The 16,079-nt window shown below is 46.4% G+C and overlaps 2 protein-coding genes across 3 annotated transcripts in view; one reads left to right on the top strand and one right to left on the bottom strand.

Moving 5' to 3' along the window:
- The window catches only part of UPF3A (UPF3A regulator of nonsense mediated mRNA decay), a 726,694-nt gene that overhangs the window by 693,796 nt on the left and 16,819 nt on the right, over positions 1–16,079 (top strand). The window lies entirely within an intron of this gene.
- Positions 11,162–16,079, bottom strand: part of LOC144773083 (F-box only protein 36-like) — a 337,880-nt gene continuing 332,962 nt past the window's right edge. The window contains exon 4 of the mRNA XM_078657882.1: positions 11,162–11,612. Coding sequence (XP_078514008.1) covers positions 11,451–11,612 — 162 coding nt within the window. The 3' untranslated portion in view covers positions 11,162–11,450. The remainder of the gene's footprint in view (positions 11,613–16,079) is intronic.

Consider the following 16,079-nt stretch of genomic DNA (forward strand, 5'->3'; position numbering starts at 1 on the left):
GGAGTCTCCACAACTGCAACTGGGCCATGTATAAGACCACTCAAGGGAAGATGGTCTTATACATGGCCCAGTTGCGGTTGTGGAGACTCCGCCTATGACAGTCACATGCATGATAGATGCTTGGAGACGTATAGTGAAAATATTGCAATTCACATTGCTCTAATCGGCGCGACTGCCATTGACCTATCTTCCTAAATTGGTGCTGCTACAGGAAAAGGGGTTCCAGATTTTATGTCGACGCTTCCAGATAGCTACCTGGGGGGACTTGTTCCTGGAAGGGCAATTTCGGTCCATGGATCTGTTTATTAGAGATACTCGTCCCACTCGGCTCGAGATTTCTTATTATGTACGGCTGCGTCAGAGACAGGGGGTTGAGGGACCCGCTAGTTGCGCCACCCAGTCCTCCACTGCCAATTGCGGCATACAAGGCGTGGGCACCATCCAATGACAGGCATAGTGAGCCTGCACACTCATATAGTAAACCTCAAAATCTGGGAGGTCAAATCTGCCTTTATCATAAGGCTGCGCCAGGACCGACCACTGAAGCCGCGGCTGTTTTCCACCCCAGAATAGGCGAATCAATTCCGTTCGCAAGGTCTTAAAAAAAAAGGCACCCGGGTAGTAGGGGACGTTTAAAAAGAGATATAAAAAACGTGGTAATATCACCATCTTGATGAGCGAGGCTCCACCCGCCGTAGATAAGGGAAGGGAGATCCAACGGGTAACCGTGGAAGTCAATTTAGTGATGGCAGTACCATAGTTAAGCCGGAGCGTCTCGTCCCTATCTCTAGACACCTGTATGCACAAGTAACGAAGATCAGAATGGCACCACTCTAGGGGGAAATCCAGGGGAAATTCCGGGACTGCAGGCGTGAGGGGGAAGAACTGCGATTTACCCCAATTGATTTGCACCCCGGATAATCTACCAAACACCACAAATTCGCGCAGCAGCGGGTTGAGATTCTGCTGCGGGTCGGTGACATAAAGCGTCAGATCGTCGGCATATAGAGAAATCGTAATTTGTCGCTGAAAACATTTAATTGCACCAGCGGGATGAAGCTGTCGCAGCCGACACACGAGGGGTTCTATTGCAATAGCAAAAAGGAGAGGAGAGAGCGGGCACCCTTGCCTGGTGCCCCGCGTTATAGTGAGCGAGGGGGACAGATGACCATTGACTAGAACTCTAGCTGTGGGTTGTGTATATAATAGTTGCACTCAAGATATAAAAAGTGTGGGGAAACCCATGCTCCGCAAAACAGTAAATAAATATTTTCATTGAAACAAATCAAATGCCTTTGATGCATCTAAAAAACCCGCAGCAACCGGAAACTCAGGAGCCACTGTCTGGATCAGGGAAAATAGAATCCGCAGATTGTGATAGTAGACCTACCAGGGATGAATCCAGCCTGATCCGGGAGTATGATTTTCGTCATCAAGAGGGAGAGACGTGTGGCCAGTACTTTAGCTAAGATCTTCGTGTCGCAGTTAATCAATGAGAGCGGGCGATATGAGTCGCAGGCCTTGGGATCTTTCCCGGGTTTTAATAGGGAGGTATTCACTACTTCCCGCATCGAGCAAGGCAGGAGCCCCATCTCTAGCGACTCCTCGACCACCTCTCGGAGCACCGGGGCCATAATATCGATGTAGCATTTGTAGAATTCACCGGGGAGCCCGTCCAGCCCCGGGGCCTTTCCATTTTTGAGGGACATTATCGCCTCCCTTATCTCGTCCAATTCGAACGGAGCGCTGAGAAGTGTCCTATGTACATCACTCAGCCAGCATAGGGTGACATCCCCAAGGAAGTCCTCAAACCTCGCCTCCCCCCCACTCTGCGTGGTGTACAATTGGCTGTAATGTGAGGCAAATATATCCAGGATTCCCGCTGTGTCCTGACATGTCCCCCTCTCCAGCGTGTTAATTTCTAAGATAGAGTTACTGAAGCGTGGATTCCTAGTGACCTCCGCTAATGCCTTCCCCGGTCTCTTACCTTCACAATACCTTCGTGCCTTCCTGTGGCATACCCGAAACTTAGCCTCTCTCACCGCCTGCTCCTCATACTCCGACAGCTTAACCCTAAAATCCAGGTGTGCCCACCCCACCTCTCCACACACCATGAGGGCCTCCAATTCTTTCAGTTCCCAGTCCAGGGCACACATCCTCTGTTGTATATCTCGTAAAACACCAAAGCTCTTGGAGATGCAATAGCCTCGGACCGTAACTTTAAATGCCTACCACACAACTTCGACACTGTCAACAGACCCCTTGTTGCGGGGAAAGACGCTGAAATTTCCTCCCCTAACTCCATCTTGAACACCTCATCCAACAGCGCGTTAGGTTGCAGCCGCCACTGTGGTCGAGGACTATCCCACCCTGGCAGACGCAACTGCACTAACACAGGACTAGGATCAGAATATGTTCTGGCTAAGTGTTTAGCTCGCAGGAGACACGTACTTAGCCCCTGGGACAGTAATCAAGGCGTGCCCAGGTGCCTGTATAAGATGTGAAGTGCGTACCCTCCTTACGAAGTGGATAGAGAAATCGCCAACTATCAATCAACCCACCTTCTTCAACAATACCATGCAAAGCTTCTCTAGACCGGCTTTTGTAGTGTGCAGCCCCATCCGCCCTGTCCAGTGAAGGTATCAATGCAACATTAAAATCTCCCCCCCATATAATGAGCATAGAGCCAATGTTCACTATCTTACCCCACAATGTCGTAAAAAACTCAAGTGTATCAACAATAGAAGCATAACAATTCACAATAGTAACAGTGTCAGTCCCCAACCGGCCCCACACAATGACATAGCGCTCAGCAGGATCGAGGGCCTCACCCAGAACCATAAATTACGTTGATTTTTTAATCAATATGTCCGTACCTCTCGCATATGAAGAGTAGGAGGAGAATAATCGAATATCCGCCCACCTGCTCGCAAAGGTATTGTGAGAGTGTGGAGACATGTGTGTCTCCTGAAACAGCACAATATGCACCTGGTGTCTTTCCAAATATGCAATAATCTTCTTGGCTTTCCTAGCATCAGTGAGCCCTCGAATATTCCAAGACATAATCCTTAAAGAGGAGTCATTTCCTACCCCCGCCATCCTGTATCATACGCTGTATAACTTTGCCCTGTAGTATAGTCAAGTACATTTCTGTCTCTCCACAGCAGTATTTGCAACTGGACCACACTCAACAAACGCCTCCTCTGCATAAAAAACCCCATCCCAACTCCTCCTCCCCCACCCACTAAAGCATCCCAATCATGCCAGCCATGGACCACCCCCCCTCCCCCCGAACATAAACAAACCATAGTGAAATAGAGGTTCTCCCATTGGGTTGTCTCTCCAGGTGACACACGAAACCTTGCTCCAAGTCTGGGAACCTCCAGCTGGTATCAGTCCCCAGTACTAGCAAGGGTGTCCGGTGATAACATACAAAGGACTATTGTTCCCATACATAGCTAAACAAATGATTCGGCGATAACAGGCAATAAACATTTTAAGGCAGCAAACTTTGCAATACATTACAGTCTTGAAGTGTCAAGCAGGTCCTCCGCAGTCGCCACCCCACCGTGCGTACATCCGCACTAATCAAGTTCCAGCACTTCTATACAGTGGTTGTTCATTCCACATCCGACAGTGGCGCCTCCTCCGGCTCATCTTGGTCGTTCGGGACAGCCTTACGTCTCCGCAACGTCTTCAGAAACTTCTCCACCGATTGTGGCGTGGTGTGAATAGTTTGTGTCCCTTGGTGAGTGATATGCAGGCGCGCTGGGTACAATAGGGCATAATCCACCTGCTCATGGCGCAGCTTCTACTTCACCCCGTGGAACCTACATCTCTCCTCTTGCACCCGAGCCGTAAAATCCAGAAAGATAGTAAAAGGGACCCCATCGTAATGAAGCTGTTTCTTTTCTCTCGCCGCGTTCAAAACCGCATCGCTATCTCGATAATTGAGAAGGCGTGCTATAATGGGGTGAGGGGTGGTCCCCGGAAGCCGCCACGGGCCAAGCGATCTGTGCACCCTCTCTACGATGAATTGGGCTGAGAGGGCCCCCTCTGCGGTGACTGCAGTCAGCATTTTCTTGACATACTGCTCCAAGCGCCCCGTGTTGGTGCTTTCAGGGATGCCTAAAATTCGGACATTTTTACGGCTACTGCGGGCCTCGATGTCCTCGTTCTTGGCGTCTATGATGTGCATTAGCTTGTCCATTTGCGTCACCGCCTTTTTTAGTTGTTCCATAACATCTTCAGAGTCAGCGATAAGCTGTTCAGCTTCTTTGAGTCGGGTGTCGTGAGTGTTCAACGTGTGGGCGATATTATCCATGAGAGTTGTTAGCGTATCAACTTTATCCGCTATCGTCACAAAGCCTTGCCTCATTTTAGTAAGTATGGTGTGCAGTACGCTGCCCGAGCCAGAGGTCGGAGCGTCCGACAACTCCACCGCCCTGGTCTCGTCCTCCTCTGGCATTTTTTGGGGGGTTCTTTTTGCCTCAAAAGTGAGGCGGGGATGCCTAGAGTCCTGGCGGCCCATGCTGCACAACCCCGGGGAGCCCCACCAAAGGCCAAATCACTGTGTATGAGCTTCTCACAAGCGCGGGAGCAAGACAGGTAGCCACAAAGCCACGGATAATGATGGAGTTCCCCAGCAAGGAGCAGGTAGTACGTGCGCCAGCAGGGATAGTCCAAGCACCACTGCACCTGTGCTGCACACCAACGGGCTTAGAAGGGGGAGGGCCTTGGTGGCCGCACCCTCATCAACAGTACTGTCAAACAAATGTAGTCAGTGGGGCCAGCCGTATCACTTGTACCCCCTCAGTTCCTACTCACGGGGCATAGGGTCCTCAAATCACCTTCCTGCAGCAATAAGAATGTGTCTAGCCGAGCACTTCAGGACAATATGAATGCAGTGGTACACCGAGCCATCTCCAACCAGAAAATGCCACTGGAGCTCAATCTGCTCCCAGACGAAGTGAGCCACCCACACTGTCAGCTCTGCCCGCTATGCCTCCATGTGCAGATGCTACAGTCCCATCAAGTTCCAATCTCCTACTATTCACGGAGCTGCCGGCAAAATGCTCAGTTTAATCAGCCGCCATGACAGCCGCCATTTTGTAAAGCTCCCGGGGAAATGAGGCCTGCATCGAATCTCCCATGAATACAAGAAGCCTTCCAACCGAGTGTCGCCATTCAGGCTGCACTGATCGTCATTTAGAGCTTCCCCACCTCGAGCGGTCAAGCGCTCACAGTCAGTCGGGATGCGCCCAATGTCGGGGTCGTATCTGCCGCAAAATGGCTCCTCCGCACTCCCAGCGCCAGATCAGTCAGGAGTGCACTCCACTATCGCACTATCGAGGTAGGGCAAGCCGATCCAAACTCCTCTGTAGAGCGTGCGGTCCGCTCTACCGCTCCGCCGTTTGCCTCATATGCAGCGTAATTGAACACGAGCCATCACTGGCCGATTCCGGCATGTTCTCCGCCAGCCGTCACAATGACCGCCGCCATGACAGTTCAACAGGCACTGCCCCAGAGCAACCCCAGTCCGCCACCGTACTTCTTGGCCAAAGGCAGCCGCCTCACGCGGTGATATCGTAGGGGTGGCCCCACCAGAGCCCTACAGTGCCGTCCCCGGCCACAGCAGCCGTCCGTCGGTCTCCTCTCGCATCCTGGCGAGCCCTCGCCACCATGCAGCCTATTCAGCACTGGGACGCCGCTGCACTCACGTAACTGCCGTCGCCCACTCTGAGCTCCACACCAGTGCCAGGGTCTTCCGCAGGCCAATCGCAGGAAGCAGGAGCCGTCTCAAGCGCCACACCACAACAATCGGAGGCAGTCCGCGGGCACCACGATGGCTCAAACGGTCCAACACCGCAGTCTTTGCCTAAAAATAGGAACGTAGAGCAGGATAAATGCAGGATAATTATCCGGACAGCGGGAGCCTCAAAGAATAGCTGCCATTCCGCACATGCGCCACCTAGCGCCCCCGACTAATAAACTAATAATTGTGAATGAGTCATATTATTATAGTGCAATAGTATGCAAACAGCATGTTTGTTTGCTTATATAGAGTGTGCATGTCTTTTCGTGGCAAGAAAATAGATACACTTTGTAAGTATATAAAGCTGTGTGTATGCTTCTGCTAGGTAACCTACTAATAGGGAATATTAGAAAGGTGGGAGGTTAACAGAAAATTCTATAATTCTAAGTTCTAACATTTTATTGTGTTTGTTTTCGCAATAGTTCTCATTGAGACCTATGTGTCCTGGGCACTGTAAATGGCTGCTGACTGCAGTGTTAGCAATGGTCCGAAAGAAAGAGCGTCTACGCATGTGCGAGAAAAACAATGGCTAAATCAGCAGAAAGCTTGGTTCACTGAGTGAGTGATGTCAAGGTCAGCCTGACTCAAGAGTGCAAGAGGATGCCAAGAGTTGTTTTGCATCTGAGAACCTGGGAACGGAATAAGAAGGATACAAATGGAATGAATGACAAAATAAAACGGAGATGACATCCATGGGAACAGGTGAAAATGACTATGCAATTTAGAAACTGGTTCTGTCAAGGCTTAATGAGATGATCCTTGTCACCCCACTAAATAGACCAATCAAAATGAACTGTGAACCCTAAAAGTTTCAATTTTAGTCAGATAGTTAGTGAAAAAGGGTATAAAAGATCATGTTCGAAAGGGATAAAAAAGCTTGCTCCTTGAATTTATTTTGCACCATGACATGCTGTCGGTTTATACTACTTTATGGTGCTAAAGACTTTGAAATATTTCTTTGACTTTAACTTTTGGAGAAATGAAGATGACCGAATGCAGAGATTTTCTTTTGAGGCATTAGGAAGAATAGAGAGGCAGATTGAGATTCGTGCAGCTCTGTTATTCCTCTGTAACAGAGTTAGGTTATATGATTTCTGAATTTCATTTTTCTTTTAACATGTACTAAATAAATGGCTAAGGGCCAGATGTAGGAGCCCAAATACCGGTCTTTGGGTTTTCAGATGTAGGGGCATGTAATTTTAAGAATCGGTAATTTTACCGATTTGGTAAATATACCGATTCTGTAAAATACCGAATCGGTATATTTACCGAATCGGAAAATCCATATGTAGCTGACACTCCTGAGAGTGCCACAGGCCCTTAAGAGTCGGTATTTTACCACACAATCCTATTGTAAAATTCGGTATTTAAGAGTCTGTAAATGGGAATTACCTACATCTAGCCCTAAATTCTTTCTTGTCTGAATAAACTAAAATTCCGATTCCCTGAATGAATAGATAAAATATAATTTTAAATTAAAAGTCGAGTTGTGAATTTATTTAATTTAAGTGGCATGACAGAATAAATTGCTAATATGTATATGGATTACTGTGATTAAGCTGGTCTTGATCTCCATCAACTATCTTCTACTAGATGATCTACTGACCAAATAGTGGAGTGCCTTGGTGTAGGGTTTCCAGGTAAAATAAAATCAATGTATATAATGTATAGAGTATGAAATCCTAGGTACTCCGCTACCCAGCAGCTCTACCTTTTTGTCACTGATTCAGGTGTAATGTGTATGTGCGTGTGTGACTTGCGGTGCTATCGGCCCCACCGATGAATAAATAGTGGTTGCATCTGGATTAAGTGAAGTGAGGTATAAAAGTTGTTATAGAGCCGCACTGGATCAGTACCAAATTATGCACTTCAGATTACTGATCATCCTAGTTCACTGTTATGTGCACCAGAGATAAACTGACTTTATACATATATTATCATGTGATGGCCTAAAAATGTTGTGTCATTGATCATTTATGAAACAAGTCAATTAAATATATTTTTAAACCATTATACATAGGCACATGTATAATACTTTTTGATTTACAAAAAGGCCAACAAAGTCAAACTCGAACAAGGTCTCTGGGTGTTGCTGGTGAATATCACACATATATCTTGGGTACATCGCTTTATGTTGTACACATCGGATTACAGGGGCACTGTCCAGTTTAACACAAGACCCGTTGAGGGGATGCTGGGCCATATTGTGAGATACTCCAATGGTCCCTTAATGTATTGTTACCATCATGTGTGAGTTCTTGCGCAAGTCTGCTGGTGTGTCAGTGCTGTATAGAGTGTAGGAGAGAGGGGCCAGTACACCCCTATGTTTGGCAATGCATATTTGTGTCATATTGGGTCACTTCTCATAGGGTCTTATTGTTGTGCTTGTACCAGGTCTTTAATGTGCTTATATCTTCCGTAATAGTACATGTACCTTTCAACATAGAGTGTTGATTCTTAAGTGTTCTAGTGTTGTTGTACACTGTGACTTATTTGGGTTGTCTCAGGAGTCAGTTGTCTGCTGGCTGGAGAGGGAGCACCATCTGTAGTTATTGATGTCTTAAATAAATATCCATTTTAACCTTTATGGCATAAGGACATTTACTTTTCAAGACTGACCATCATCATTGTTAAGCAAGTCAAGTCGGATAGTGTCCCAGTCTTCCATGTAAGGGCCTCTTGCGCCCCTAATTCATTCTGCATGAATGGCATTACTGTTGGCCTCATCCCTTTTTTGTAGGTCAGATTACCACGTACAAATTTACAGGACAGTGGGAAATTTCCAGTATATGGCAATTTGTCTTTAAGGCAGTACGAATGCCAAATCAACAAACATTTGGTAATTTTCTGCCACCTACACCTGCGTTTTGAGCCAAGTAGGCAGGTCTAATGTTTACACAAATTGCTTCTGTTCACGAACACTGTGGCTTCGGTTGCAAACCTTCACCGGTATGTGTGCATGCTGGCATATTTATGAAATCTGCTCACTCAGATTTACATCTAAGGCCTCAGTGTGATGTCCTGGGCTCCAGTCTGTGTATTCTCAAAGTTGTTAGGTATTTTTGGTGCAGTATGTTGTGCTGGAGCAGTTTGAACTTTGGGTTCTCGGAGACAGTGGTAGAGAACTCAAGCACACTTGCCCAGCCTCCGTAATCTAGTTCTATTTTTAAGCCCTTATTGGTTTTCGTTCTTAGTGATTTCAGAGTTGTCTTGGTAATTCCTTACAAAGCCCTAGATATTAGTGTCCAGCCCAAAAGTATGGAATGTGCCAAGTGATAGGTGCCACTGAGGTTCCCTTGTTCCCAGACGTACTTAACTGCATGAACAATTGTATTATGCACCAGAAGTTGTCCAGAGGGGGTGGGATTTATTTAACAAAGGTTCTCAAAGATGAGGCGCTTAGCGAGGAAATTGCCACAACGACGTTGTTGTATTTATACCTGCTGCTATTTCCCCAAACTAAGGGCCCGATTAGGATCGCGGTGAATCCGCATCCTCCGGGCCGGCGGAAGCCACCGCCGGCCCGGAGGATGCGGATTCACCGCGGTGGACACAGAAAAGACCCCCCGCCAGATTAGGATGGCTGGGGGGTCATTTTTCCGTCCGCCGCTTTTCCGCTGCGGTCGCCTTCCGACCGCGGCGGAAAAGCTCTAATATGGTGGTGGTGTCTATCAGACACCGCCAGCCATATTAGGATGCCGGCGGAGACATGCTTTTCCACGGCGAGTTTTCCGCCGTAGAAAAGCATGTGAAGTTTGAGTACGGGGGCCCGTTGCGGGCCCCCAGGGGTGTTGGGGGGTGCACATGGGTGGGTACCTATGGTACCCCCCTGCCTTTGCACGCACGAAGCAGCAGGCACCACGTGGTGCCTGCTGCTTCGTGCATGCAAAGGAAAACATGCACATTTAACCTTGACGGGGGCTGGTTGAAGCAGCATCCGCCGCAATGTTAAATATAGGAGATGTGACCGCCAGGGTGGCGGTCACATTCTAATTCCGAGGGAGGGAACGCCGCAGCCCCTGCGGACGGTCCCTCCACCTCGGGGGTGGCGGACGGACGCTGGTCCGTTCGCCATCCTTATCGGGCCCATAGTGTAGCACCACAATGGTAATTCTGGGATTGAGAGGTTTTTCCAGCCGTAGTTATAAGTCACATATGTCTGTAGGATTTCCTGTTTTGTCCGACTAGTGCTTCCTGGCATGGTTGTGTTTTAAATTGTGAGTTGCAGATAGTTAACCTCTACCAAACCTGTTACCAACCCACCCGGTTGTCACAGCAGCTTTTCTGATAAATAATTATGTTCTTAATCTGGTAAACTCAGGCCTCCTGTTACAAATGAATGAATAAATAAATAAGGTTACTTATAAGGAATAAACTGTCGCTCAGGGGAAACTTTTTGTAAGGAACTGATACTATTAATCAAAGTACACAGATCAACAGAATAGATGGGTTTTAAGTGATACCTAAAAGCTTCTTAGTCCTGTATGTTGCACAAATGAAGGGAAAGAGCATTCCATAAAGATGGAGCAGTGACTGAGAAAGAGCACCCTAGATCTGGATCTTAGAAAAAGGGATACAGCCAAGAAAGATAGTGACTGAGAAAATAAGGCGTTCAGGAATATATGTGGGCAAAAAGGAATATGGAAATAAAGGTGCTACCCCATAGAACACTGTGACAGAGACAGAAACTAATGTTGAATATTTACAAAGAGTTAATGCCACCAGAACGTCACTTTTTCCAACGTTCTGGTGATGTTAACTCCTTGCTTATTTACAAGGTGGCGTTAAGACACTGAATGCCCCTTGTTAATATTGCCCCTGTTCACACAGCACTTAGCGTAAAAGGAGCATGCAATGGGTGCTGCAGTGGGCGTTCCGCTGCAACACCCACTGCTTTTTGATGCAGCTTCATATTTAAAAGGTATGAGGCAGCACCAAAAATACCACCGGGGAATACTTGGCCTTAGGCAGGCGGGACGATGAGAAATGGTTTGTTTCTCCTTGTATTTTGCTCTGTCCATGTGTGTTGCATTCTGCTGGATACATAGATAGAGCAAATCGCCTGTAAAGATTGTTTATGTGCAGGAAGGAGTCCCTTTGCATTTGCTCGGCAGATTTTCACATGAGCAAAACAACACCTATATATATTTTGCTCATATGAAAATGGAACTCACATACATTTCTAGGGGTATGCCTGGAAACCTGCAAGGATTGAATGTTTTCGATATACCTCTGCCATGGCTCTCCAATGTTTGTGCATTTGCCATGGATGAACGTGGATTGCCTTGTTTTTGACAACATAATTTACTTGGGACTTTTTACATATTTCTCAGCGAAGCTAAGATGTATTTTGCAGTTTTCTTTTAATGCCACAATCTGATTTTAAAACGATACAGCGATAGATTCTCATATATTTTTAAGAAAGAGGCCCAGTTGTGTATCATATGGTCTTCACAGCATGTTATCAGTTTAACACAAAGCAATTGTCTAAAGCCTACTGATTTTCCTACTATTTTCCACTTGCTTGCTTGCATGTCTCAAAAGCACATACATTTGATTTAAATGCTAAAAAGTCCACACAAATAGCATCTCAAGTCCTTTTGCCAAAGGTAAATAGAAACTTGAAAGCGATGCTTCAAAAGAACGTGCTTCTTCTCCTCTGCAGCCACTGGGGGCGTCCAGTTATTTGAGGGAGGGTTTTCTTCCTCTCATTCCCTGATCCAGTTTTCTTTATGCCAGTAGAGCCATTGACGTGTGGCATTCTCACTTTCTCCCAGAATTCTTCACTGTTACACAACTGAGGGAAGTGAAGCGCAGACAAGACTTGTTAGAGTGATATGTATTATTTGATGCATCACAAACCGTAAAATGCCATGCAGTAAAGGTCAGAATACCACCAGGATTAAAATATGAATGCATTTATGTTTTAACAATTGCCACTTATGAGGGCATGCAGAGCAAAAAACTGACATTTTGCACGTGTAGATTATTGTACATTTCCAGAGATTAAACAAACACTAAAGAACAGTTTTCCTGAAAAAAAGTATGTTATTATTATTATTATTGTTATACTATAATATTATTAAAAATTACTAGGCCTTTCTACTAATAGAATTAATATATTGGCCCAGATTTACTAATCCATTTATGTCCCAACTTGTGTCGTCTCGCAAGGCAACACAAGGCCTATTTGGGATTTACAAAGCCACGCAAGGCCGGATTTGCATGGCCTTACGTGGCTTTGTAAAGAAATGTAATGCAACGCACCAGCTTGCACTTTGTTGCATTACATTTCTTAGTGGTAGTTGTTCCATGGGTAGAGCATGGGTTTTATAAATTCCAGATTTAGTAAGTTTTGTAAAGCTGGAATTGCGTAAAATCAGTGAAATTGGTAAGCTATCACAGAGAGTCGTAACAAGGAGAAATATGTTTATTTGTAAAATGTAAATGTAACTGTACCGGTATTTATAGAGCGCACAGCTACTTCCCTGAGGTGGTGTCCCGCGCTGTCAGTATACCACCTAGGAACCCTTCCTGGTTTTCCCTGTGAGTGTCCACTCCTGGGCACCCCCAGGGTGAAACCAGGCATCCCAGCGCTTTTGGGGTCGTATTTCCCCTTGTTACTTCCTATTTGAATGCATGATGCATTCTGCATCACGCTTTGAAAGAAGAATATGCCTCTTCGGATTGTTTTGTGTCCCTTCCTGCACAAAAACAATCCTGCCTGTAAACAGGCACAAAGGTGCAAGGATGCCTTGCATTGGTGCTAGGCAGGCAGAACTGAGCCAGTGCAGTAGGGAGAAAGCTAAAGAGTGCCACATCTTAGTAGATATGGCACTTTTCAGTTCTCTCCCATTCACGCAGTGCAGCACAGTAACTTTGCTTGCTGCCCTGCGCTTTGTGAACTTTTGATACATATGCCCCCTGATTTCTACAGGTGCTCCCAAACCCAACTCTCTTGGACCATCTAGAAAAAGGGACCATATGCAAGGCTATTGTTGCTTTCAGACTTCTTAACTTAAATTTGTGTATTGCAATCTCCCTTCCTGAAATCATTCAGCAGTTAGCTCTGATGGGATTGTGTTGCGTCCTCTCACCAACCTTCATTAAATTGTTTCTCTATTCTCTGGAAGTTTGCAACTCTCTTTATCTTAAAGGAAAGCCGTATCAATGCACGTTCTACTGTACAGCACTTTTAGTAAATCAAAGTTACTTCTCAATACCAGCCAACTCTGCTTACTATGGGACCATGGGTGCACAAGACCCTACTAAATGTCTATAGTATTAAAGACCATACCTCAAACAAAAGAGGGAATGGTGCAGCAGCCATCATTAAACAATCATTTCGATTATAAAAAAATATTTCACTTCCCTCAAATTCTCACTCTATCCCTATCTCACTATCACATGGCTTCTCATCTACAGACCTCCAGGTCACAATGTTTTGTTCTTACTCACTTTTAACACTGTAGCCACATACATACCAGCCTACACTGGCAAATTACTCATTATTGGTGACTTCAACTTCCGATTTGAAGGCATCACTGGTAGTAACACATCTATGGCTCTATTTAGACATGCGAAAAGTAGTGCGCTGCACTATCTTTGCTGTATTATTATTATTATTATTCGTTCTTATATAGCGCTCGATTACCCGTAGGCATCTCGGCGCGTGCCTTGGGAACCCGTCCTGGCTTTTTCCCTGTGAGATACCCGTACTGGGCATCCCCAAGGTGAAAGCCAGGCATCCCGCTGCGGGGGGGGGCGTAGTGGAGATTAAGCAGCTAATGCCCAGAGCTGCAGAGTGTGAACCCGTGATCCGAGTAGGCACCGAAACGAAAATTATCGAGTCCATGGATATTTGGGCTCAAGGCCCTGCCGCGTCGGGAATTGAACCCTGGTCCCGGGTCTGACCTCTGCTTCAGGGTCTGCCTCCTCTAACCAGTGAGCCACACTTCTGCACTATGGTACAGATAATATTATTCTTTCTCGGTTTAGACCACTTTCACATCGATTTTACCACATCGCTCCCTGGTGTTTACTACCACCTGTCATGATTGCTATCGACTATCACCAGAGGACCTAACCGATCCATTTTTGCTACTTCCTCTGCTACCTTGAATTAGGACCCCCAACTCGAGGGTCAGCTTATTCTCAAACTGAAGTACGCTTGAGTTGTTGCTCCTCATGCAGCGTAAGAATTTGTGGTGCAAGCACTAAAGTTTTGCTTGGATTTGAGCTGTACTAGGTAGTTCTAAAACTAATATTGAGAAGGCAGAACATCATTGGTGCACTGACTATGTGTGTTCTAGCAAATATGCAAGCATATTTTATCCAACAGTAGCACAAAAACAACTTAAGCACATGCTGAGTTTATTCAATGCACCCCCCACTCCATAAGAGGTCTCGTATGAGTGTATTGGTCCTGGCAAAGAAGCCTCTCCCTACCCACAAGGGGAAATTCTAAAGTTGGTATAGAAGTTTCGGGAATTAAACAATTTTGAAGATGGCCAAGTGGCCAATCAGTAATAATGGGAGGGAGGTCCAAAACTTTACGTCCCTGGTCAATTTCACAAGCTGAGAGTGAAAGTTGGCCTTGTGTGTCAGGGCTCTGTTCTCTGTGATAAACACCCCAGATATTGAACCCAGTCGGAAGCACCCCTAGCTCCGGGGCCCATGACATTTCCACTGGACACAGGGCGATAGGGTAAGTCGAAGACTTAGCCTTATTCACTTGAAGGATGGATTAGATCCCAAATGTGTATATTATTTGCAGAGCTCAAGGGTCTGACTCAGCAGGGTTTTTAAGGAACAGCAAGACATTGTTTGTGTACAGGGAGATTTTGTCAATGACCGTTAGGGACCACTGAAAGCTGCGCAAAAGTGCATCAACCCTTACCCAAGCCACCAGAGGCTCTATCGCCAAGGCAAACAATAAGGGAGAGAGCAGGCTGCCCTGTTAGGTACCCCTCCCTATGTGGAACCAGTGGGATACAGAGGTGCCGGCCCATACCCTTGCCTGAAGTTTAGTGTATAACAGTCTGAAGTAGTTAATGAATTTCGGCCCAAAGTGTAGGTGTGTTAGTAGTGTAAAGAGGTAGCCACAGTCCACAGAGTAAACCGCCTTTTGAAGATCCACCATTAGTAAAGCTTGATGACCCAGTAAACTAGCACTCAACTCAATGGCATTGTTGACCCTCCTAACATTATGTTGAGTGGCCCAATGGGGCATGAACCCAGACTGATCTGGAAAAACAATTTTTTTGATCACTCCCAGCAGCAGATTCACCAAAACCTTGGCCCACACCTTAACTTCCATGTTCAGCAATGCTATTGGTATGTACTCCTCACATCATCTACCACACAGACTTTGGGATGACCACTATGTCTGTCACTCTGAGGTCCCTGGGCAACCCACCCAACTGCAGGGCCTCAGAAAAGGTCTACATCAGAAGTGGGCCCACCTGTGGCCATATGAGTCTCCAGAATTCCACAGGAAACCCATTGGGCCCTCGCTTGTTGCCTGGTTGAAGCTACATTAGGGTCTCCCCATATTGCTCAAGGGTAATATCAGCCACCAGAAGGTCCTTGTCTACAGGGACTAAGCGGGTCACTGGGAGGTCTGCCACAAATTATCCCAGGTCCGTAGCTTTCCCTCCCGATCAGGACTGTAGAGCTGTTGATAGTACACAGTGAAGGCTTGGGCAATGTTCACGCTGTCAGCTATGTGCAAGTCCTGGTCATTTTCAATGTAAGATATATGATCTCTGGAGGCATGGGGTGTACACAGTCATTGTAGAGTTTACTGGCCCTATCACCTCCATTGATATATCTGGCTGCGTGTAGCAAACCATGCCTATCGGGTCTCTTGCATGTGTTCTTGTCATCCGCGGTGGCTATGTATTGTCGTTCAAACTTGATTATGAGGGCTCCAAGTCAGATACATTTTGTTGGGCCCGCCCGTCTCGCTTTTATTGCAGCTAATAATCACTTCTTTCAAAGTGGCATTCAAAACCTCCCAGAGAACACCCGGGGAGTCCACCGACACACAATTTTCTTTTAAGTATCTCTTACCCATGTGTCTGTGGCCTCACGAAACTCCCCGTCCCGTATTTCACCAGTGACTCATGTGCAGCAGCCCATCAGGGCCCCCAAGCGAGGTCAAGTAGTACTGGTGAGAGGTCGGACAACCCCCGTGCCAAGATTTGGACAGTTAGTACCCTATGCCCCTCCTTTTTTAGGGAGAAGGAAATATTTGAAGTGG

This window comes from Lissotriton helveticus, chromosome 8 (assembly GCF_964261635.1).
Source record: "Lissotriton helveticus chromosome 8, aLisHel1.1, whole genome shotgun sequence".
Classification (NCBI taxonomy): Eukaryota; Metazoa; Chordata; class Amphibia; order Caudata; family Salamandridae; genus Lissotriton; species Lissotriton helveticus.